Genomic DNA, 8,719 nt, shown 5'->3' with positions numbered 1-8,719 from the left:
TCGTTGTTTCATTGAGAATTCCACAGGAAAATAAAACGTACTAGAAGGTATTAGTTTGGTTTATTATAATGCCAACAAAGATGTGTATTTACATATGGTTTACAGAATAAAATGAGTAATAATGTAATATTGAACGTAAAGAAACTCTTAATTCAGTAATTCAAAACTCGAATTAATTCAGTAAGTCGAATAGACAGTAATACAAAAACAAGTCAATGAAATAAAATAAGACGAATATACACATGGAGCGATAAAAGTTACTTTGGTTATTCCCAGACATTGCCTACAAGTTGTTTCCACTGGCTGTTAACAACCGGTTGGGAATAAGTAAGAAAAATATTATAATACATAATTATTATCACTTCACTTTGTTCTCGAAATTTGGGAACAAATGAAATTACACTTGACAAATAAAATCGCATTGGGAGTGGTATTCTTTCATAAATTCAGCAATTTATACACCAATTACGAAGACACTTGGCTTGAAGTAGTGTACACACCTCTAAGCTTATTACAACTTAACAAACAATGGCACATACGGTCAACGAACATAAGTAAGCTAAGCAACACGGTACTACATTAACTAATTGGTTGCAACAATAATACACAGCCAATAAAAAACAAGGATAAAATGGCTGTAGTAGGATAAGAAAAAAAAACTCCGCAGAAGTAACGGCTCGGCCACGATATTACGCGACTGACGACGGCGGCAGCGACAACTATAGGTGGGAACGAAAGGTCCGATCGCTGTATTTCGCTCCAACCTACGCTTAATGCTGCCGCCGTCGCAAGTCGCTCAATGTAGTAGTCGAGCCGTAAGCATTCCCGATTCGCCAGATTCTTGTAGTGAAAGATTTTGTGTGTAGCAAAGTTTGTTTAACCCCTGAACCCTCGCAAGGCTCTAAATTCCAATTTTAGTTTTGGAATCTCTCGCTTGCTCGTGTATCGATATTAGCACGACTGATTGTGAGTGAACTAATATTAATTTAGAGACAAGAACCAAGGTACATATTTTAAAATGTGAAGAGACTAATAAGTGTGCCCTAATTTTAAAGAGTCTAAATTAATGGAAAAAGCCTTTGATCGCCACGACTATATTAAACAACACGCAATAGTCAACCGTATTGGAATGCTTGAAGGATCATTTTAAAATTTCCGTCTGTAGCGATCAAAAGACGAGTGTATTCCCATTTGTCACCGCCGCCATACATGAGGCATACAGGGACAATTGGGAATACACCAAGAGGTGGAAGTTACATTGAACACAAGAATCTGGAAGAACATTTCACAATAGATTGATACATTTATTACTACCAAAGAGAATAGAGTGTATAGAGAGTTACTGTCATGGTAAATTATGTAGCCACAGTACATTTACTGCCATCTTTCGACAGAATATTAAAACTGTTAGAGCGTCATTTGATTTGATCCTTATTCTTTCAGTGTTAGAGAGTAGGCTGTAGGTTATGGCGCCATCGCTCGAAAAGACTGCACCATACTTTTTGCATAGTGTCCAGTAGATGGGGTTAATATCAAAGTTTAACAAGTTAACACATATCAGTGAAAGAATAAGGATCAAAGTCTAATGGTGTTCTAACAGTTCTAATCTTCTGTCGAAAGATGGCAGTAAATTGACAATGGCTACATCATTTACTTTGACAAGCCACCTCTATTTCAAATTTTCTTTGTTACTACCTAATGTCATGGCCTTTATTATATTTATAAACTACAATGGCAAGTTAATTTGTGACTTAGTTGATAATATCGATTAATATGTGTTGGTACTACGAGTATAGGTACTAACACGTAATGATAGAATACTGAATTTAATATCAAAAATACTGTGATCGTTGTCCAATTGAAAATTTATTGTATCGATTACAATTTCCCAAAAATATGGGAAAGATCTGATTTAATTCATTTCCGTGTAAAACTATTGTTACTATAAAAATATTGCAATGATTGAGAGATTCTAATACGATTAATTTGTACTCATGTAACTAGTTATGTGTGTACCTACATGATTGTTGAAGTTATTACATAGGTCTAGGAGATTCAGTTATTTTACATTTGACTATTATTTAGTACATAATTGTAAATTTAAAAAAATGATTATTTGTTCATGTCTACAGCTTATTATTATAACTTATCAGCTTGTGGTTAGAGTTTTTATCTTTTCAATCAGGGAAGTTCACCATTAGGGCTGATTTAGACGATGCAAAAATTCGCATGCGAGTTTCATTACATTGCGGTATCTGATCGGTCGGTTGAATTGGATGTCATCAAGAGTCAGCAATGTAACCTGCAAAACGTAATTCAAGACCAAAAAAAGTTGTAAATGTTGCCACTTTTTTACTAGCGCGTCTTGTAATTATGTAAAAATAAGTAAATAAAAGTACTTTTTTGAATCGTAGGAGTAAAATAACTAATAAATAAATTATCTTAGCGTGATTATTTATCAAAAGGAATGAACTATGTAACAAACAAATTATTGCAGTGGCAACATTGTCTTACTATTTTGGTCTTGAATTACGTTTTGCAGTTTAAAATCGCATGCGATTTCTCGCATCGTCTAAATCAGCCCTTATTCACACTGCTGGGTGCGTAGCCAAGATGCCGATCAACGCTCCGTAACGAAGAAAAGGCAGCAGTCTCTGTGGCCTCTCGAGCCGGGTCTACACGGGCGTGATGAGCTTGCTGTGCGAGCGCACGGCCCGCCGCTAGGAGGCCTTCTTCTCGCCGTCCAGCATCTTGTCGTCGCTGCAGAACTTCTCCAGCTGCTTCGCGTAGTACGTGTTGAAGTTCAATCTGGACATATTTACCATGTTATTTTCATGAAGCGCTGTGATAGCTTCGTGATGACAGTTTCAATTGTTTTCTCAAAAAGGGACAGCAAAGTCGACTTTGCCGTTTAAAATATAGGTCGCGAAGTGCGGAGTTTATAGTCAGTCAAAAATTAAAAAGTTAAAAACATTGCAGTCTCGATTTTGGGACTGCAATGTTGCATACAAAATCCATTATTTGTCGAGTTCCAATTCCAAATTCTTTTTAAAAGTTTAAATGGCCATATCAAATGAAGGCACAGGCCCACTAAACAGCCAAACAGATGATTAGTACTCCTTGGATATCACGGGCCTATAATCCCGGTTTTTTGATAGGCTTGCGTGGGGACACAGATCCAACACGTAAGCATTGGGACTATTGTAGCAAAATGAATAGTATACCGGTCTATGGATTGAAGTTTGGGTGGAAAATGAGACTGGGCTATTGTAAAGAGTTCGGACACCTGCCATAACAATGCTAACACACGTTATCGAGGCAAGTGGTGACTTGCCGCTGACTAGATGGGCCCCTGAAACTGCCGTCGTGAAGACGACCAGGGGCAACATCGGTGTGAGCGGCTCAGGGGTGTCGAGAGGTGTGCGCCGCTTTCTACCCAGTGGCTGTTACCAGCCACTGTGCCAACTCGCGTCTTATGCATCTTTCACTTCCACCCCTGGAGCAATAGCTCTAGCGACTCCTCTCTGGACGGCCAATGAAGGCAAGCCAGAGCCGAGAGTCCTGCGGGTCTCCTTGGGGTTCACTCCGACCGACGAAGACACGCCGGAGACGGAGACCCTGACCGACTCTCGGGAGCACTCGGGTCCGTGGGGTCGTTACTCCCCAACAGCTCGCCACAAGCTGCCCTGCGGGCTTAGTACTTATTATTATAATGTTGGTACCGCGACTGTTTAGCTGTCTCAAATAGGTTGGCGTATTTTCGCAGAAAAATGCACTTCTATTAAAAAAAATAAAAAGGCGGCAAAGCAAACTTTTTCAATTCTTTCTACTTTTTTCTGTGAAAATATATAGGTACATAATAACGTTGCTTCTGTTAAATATTTCTATTACTTATATTTCTTGCACCATTTTTGAGAAAAGCACTATACAGGGCGTCCCACGGCTATGCCACATGGAGGGAAAGTACCCTAAATATTGTAGATGGAACATTTTACTGAAAGAAGACATTATTTTAATTTAAAAAACAATTTAAACTGCATTCATAGATTTTTAAATAATTACATGGTTGAACCGGGAATCGAACACGCCGCACGAAAAAAAAAATCACCCTGTAGCTTTATCATACCGATCGAAAGGCTTGATCATAAGGATTATTTTTTGCTAAAGAACATAGGGCCAGAAACAAAAGGAAGACCATGAATTTTAACATTTGATGTGAAATTTAGCGAAATAATCAAAAGAGTGCGGCTTTGTATTCAACAGAATAAGACTACATTTTGAGCATTTGATAAATTAAATTGATTAATTTTGAATTAAAAATGTTAAAATTCATGGGCTTCCTTTTATTTCCGACACCATGTTATTTAGCAAAAAATAATCCTTATGATCAAGCCTTTCGATTGGTATGATAAAGCTACAGGGTGATTTTTTTTCTCGTGCGGCGGGTTCGATTCCCGGTTCAACCATGTAATTATTTAAAAATCTATGAATGCAGTTTAAATTGTTTTTTTAATTAAAATAATGTCTTCTTTCAGTAAAATGTTCCATCTACAATATTTAGGGTACTTTCCCTCCATGTGGCATAGCCGTGGGACGACCTGTATATGACTCGCCTGGAAGGTTACTTGCTGGCTTCGGATTCAATTAAACGGACTCCCAAGGTCGTTCGTTTAAAACGAATCCTCAGCCTGCACGTAGCTACTTCCGAGCCTCGACAAGTGTACCCGTGGAGGGGCCATACCTGGAGGAGATGTTGAGGAGTTTGTTGGCGTTGGTGTCGCGCACCATCTGGTCGGTGATGGCGAGCACGGACAGCAGCGCGGCCGTGAAGCGCAGCGCGTAGCGCGACACCGAGCGCGAGAACGAGTCCGCGCAGCCCCCGCCCGCGCCACCCCCGCCGCACCCCGCCTCCTGGGACCGACCACCAAGTTTACAATCGTGTTTCCAATTATAAACTGAAATAGAAGTCATGTTATAACGTGACCGAGCCCTCCGGCGGCGGAGACCGGGAACGAACCGACGTCCTTCAGCTTACGCGACTGACGCCTTACCCGCTTAACCCCCCGGTCACATTCCGGCCTCGGCCCGCCCGGAGGGCTTGGTTACTTTTTTTTCTTTAGTATATGACAGCATTTCCCAAACATTTACGTCGCTCAGACAGAAAGGAAGAGCTTCACTTCTGCTTTACCGATCTTCTTTTTGAGTTAAAAGCGACGAAAGAGCAACTAGACGGTCTTCCTTTATAGACGGTCTTTTCCACAATGACGTCATTGATCTTAACATAAATTAGGTGACATATGTAGAAGCGACATAGTACGCTGTTTATGAACATTAGTATAAGTACAGAATGAGAGTATATACCTATATGGAATCTGAAATCATAGCCATACTTACCGCGGAGATCTAGAACAGAAAAGACATGAAAGTGTAACAAGCATGATTTCGACATCAATCACAAATACTACATGGAAGCATTACACGTGACAGGGCTCTAGTAACAAAAAGTGAACACAGCCGCGATTGCGTGTGAAATTGGAATTACATTTACAACTTTATACATACACATACATACATACATCACTGGCTCAGTGACCCAAAGAAGATCTTGGCCTCTGACACAAGAGAGCGCCATTCTGCCCTATTCTGCGCCACTTCACGCCAGTTGGGTATTCCGAGGGCGGACAGGTCTTTTTGGGCTTCGTCACTCAAGCGGTATCTGGGACGCCCAGACGGACGTTTTCCGCCCGAATGTCCCACATATGCTCTTCTCACAGCACGATCCTCCCCCATCCTCTCCAGGTGACCAAGCCAGCGGAGTCGTGTGGCTTTGATCTCGCCAATTATATTAGGCATCGCAACCAGCTCCTCTAGCTCCCTATTTTTTCTTTTAAAAAAATTATAACTTTATAGTATACAAATTATTAGCTATCTTTAATTTTGTAATGTTAGAATTAAGATGTGGTAAGAGGAGCATTGAGGCAGAAACACTTGTGAGTAGGTAAAGCATAAGCGCCACTTCAGGTATAACCAGTTAACCCCGGGTTAGTGAATGGTGCAAGTGGGCCTTAGCGATACTTTGAGATATTAATATTAAAATTAAATGAAATACTAATATAAGAATAAAACTAATTCATAAATAATATTAACTTAAAATACTCGTCTATTGCCCCGAGCAAAATAAATTATGTTTCTCTTACTCCACATGGCCTTATGCAAATCTATATAATCTCTTCTTCCTCGCGTTATCCCGGCATTTTGCCACGGCTCACATAGGAGCCTGGGGTCCGCTTGACAACTAATCCCATGATTTGACGTAGGCACTAGTTTTTACGAAAGCGACTGCCATCTGACCTTCCAACCCAGAGGGGAAACTAGGTCTTATTGGGATTAGTCCGGTTTCCTCACGATGTTTTCCTTCACCGAAAAGCGACTAGTAAATATCAAATGATATTTTGTACATAAGTTCCGAAAAACTCATTGGTACGAGCCGGGGTTTGAACCCGCGACCTCCGGATTGCAAGTCGCACGCTCTTACCACTAGGCTACCAGCGCTTATGCAAATCTATATACTATTGAGAGCTAATACAACCCTCGCTGATAATGAAATACAACAATTTTAAAAAGTTATATCTGTTCACAATTTCACACCAAACGAAACGAATAATAATTTTCGGCTGCGTTCACACTCACACAGTTATCTCATGAAATGGTCTCAAACTCGTGTAAAGTGCGTGTAACTCTCGAGTGGTAGTGACATGGCGGTACCTCGCTAACCTCGTTACAGTCTGAACTGTCATACGACGATCCGAGCATACTGTTAAGCTCTGCGTCCACGAAGTACTTGTGCATCTCCTTGCCAATTTACGTGTATCGGTAGCGTTAAAAGAAAACACAAAAATATATGTTAGAAACGGCATCTACGTAATGGGCGATAGACATACGATATTCGAAATTACGCACAATAACTGGATGCTACAGGTATACCGTTTAAGCAAAGACATACGTAACTTCGTATAAGATGAATAGTCTAAGAAAAAAACGTGCCTCGGAAATCAAGAAAAAGTCATTCTCGGATAGATGGCGCACACACCTTTAGCCTATTTTCGGCTAGATGGCGTGACGACACCGTTTCATATTTAACAATTTTAACACATAGAATGAACATGGGTCAAAATGATATAAAATTAATAAAATCATTTATCCATATATATTCATTTTTGTGATAATTTTATACGTGTTTATTTTGAGTTACAGTCATGTGTCGATAGATGGCAGTAAATTTACAGGGACTACAACATTTACCCATCTATACTATCTATTCTTTTTGGTTTAAGTGATGGGATTGGTAAGAAGTTATTATGGGCAGCTACGTTCTAATCAGCACGTAGCTGCCCATTGGCACAGCTTCACGAAGAGCTGTTTTGAATAATAATATTATTATTAGGTGAACAATATAAGCACCGAAACTTAGCTACTCAAAATCACAGTGCAACTAATGTTAAGCAAATTTTACGGCAACACACGTATTTTTAATCAATCGTGCGACTGGGGTCGGAGAGCCTATAATGCGTTTTATTTTCTTAGTTAGTGTTTTCCACATTCACCTTACTCGTACATCTATCATCCATTTAAGCAACTATAAAAATACACATAATAAATATTATAAAAGAGAATTTTACTGTATAGAGACACAAAAGGATATTTCAAGTTTACAAATACGGAAACAGAAACTAGGGGGTAGCTGTTAGAAAAAGAAATATGTACGTCACGTGTTAGGGCGGTTACAGATACTAGCGTTTCAGACGTGCGTACGCGTACGCGCGTGTAAACTCGTATATACCAAATGTAGGGAAGTTAACGCGCGTGTAAGCTCGTAACGCCGAAACGACCGTATTTTGCGCAGAATAATACGCTAGTCTGAAACCGCCCTTAAAGGAAACCTTAGGGCAGTTTACGCTACTCGACCAAAATAAATAAAAGCGCGACTCTGTGTGATCTGAGGGTCTAGCAAAGATGACGATAGTTACATAAAAACCGCCAAACGAAACACAATGCATGGAAATGATCACGTGACTTTTCCTTGCATTTGTCATCTCGATACAAATTTTTGTATTTGATCGGCGTTTGTTGGCTACGCCCCCTCAACTGTCCTAAAGCCCCTTTTTAACAGAACGACAGATTTCAGTAAAATTTTGCCGGGATACGAATAAGAAATAAGGGGTCATCCATTAATTACGTCACACGAATTTCTAGGTTTTTTGACCCCTCCCCCCCTCCTTGTCACACTTGGTCACATTTGGCAAACCCCTCCCCCCCTAGTGTGACGTCACATTTTTTCTACGAAATCACCAAACCGAATTAAGTAAGTACCTAAGTATTATTAATATTTTACCAAAATATTTTTGACGATATAAATATTAGTAATTTTGTAACCCAAAACTGCTTAGGAAATAAAATTAAACGAATAAAAACGATTATCGTTTTAAAAACTTGTTATTTAAATGTACAGCGAATAATAGTAGTTTATGTGACTGCTACATAATGAAAGGCATTAAAATACGAGTGTGGGCTTATGAAACGAATGAAATGAGTTTCATAATAGTATCACACGAGTGTTTTAATGCCTAATTATGTACAGTTACATACACTGCTTTATCTACACACATATTATAAACTTTCTATGATATATTCACTAACTTCATATTACAGCCGACATTGC

The 8,719-nt window shown here is 39.5% G+C and overlaps 1 protein-coding gene across 1 annotated transcript in view; it reads right to left on the bottom strand.

Annotated features, from left to right (window-relative positions):
• Window positions 1-43: 43 nt before the first annotated feature.
• The window catches only part of LOC134666427 (gamma-tubulin complex component 2-like), a 61,639-nt gene continuing 52,963 nt past the window's right edge, over window positions 44-8,719 (bottom strand). Inside the window, exons 14-15 of the mRNA XM_063523577.1 lie at window positions 4,742-4,911; window positions 44-2,808 (exon numbers count right to left, since the gene is read on the bottom strand). Of these exons, the coding sequence (XP_063379647.1) occupies window positions 2,721-2,808; window positions 4,742-4,911 (258 nt within the window). The 3' untranslated portion in view covers window positions 44-2,720. The remainder of the gene's footprint in view (window positions 2,809-4,741; window positions 4,912-8,719) is intronic.

This window comes from Cydia fagiglandana, chromosome 8 (genome assembly GCF_963556715.1).
Source record: "Cydia fagiglandana chromosome 8, ilCydFagi1.1, whole genome shotgun sequence".
Lineage (NCBI taxonomy): Eukaryota > Metazoa > Arthropoda > Insecta > Lepidoptera > Tortricidae > Cydia > Cydia fagiglandana.
The sequence above is the reverse complement of the archived record's forward strand: the minus strand, read 5'-3'. Positions and strand labels throughout refer to the sequence as shown.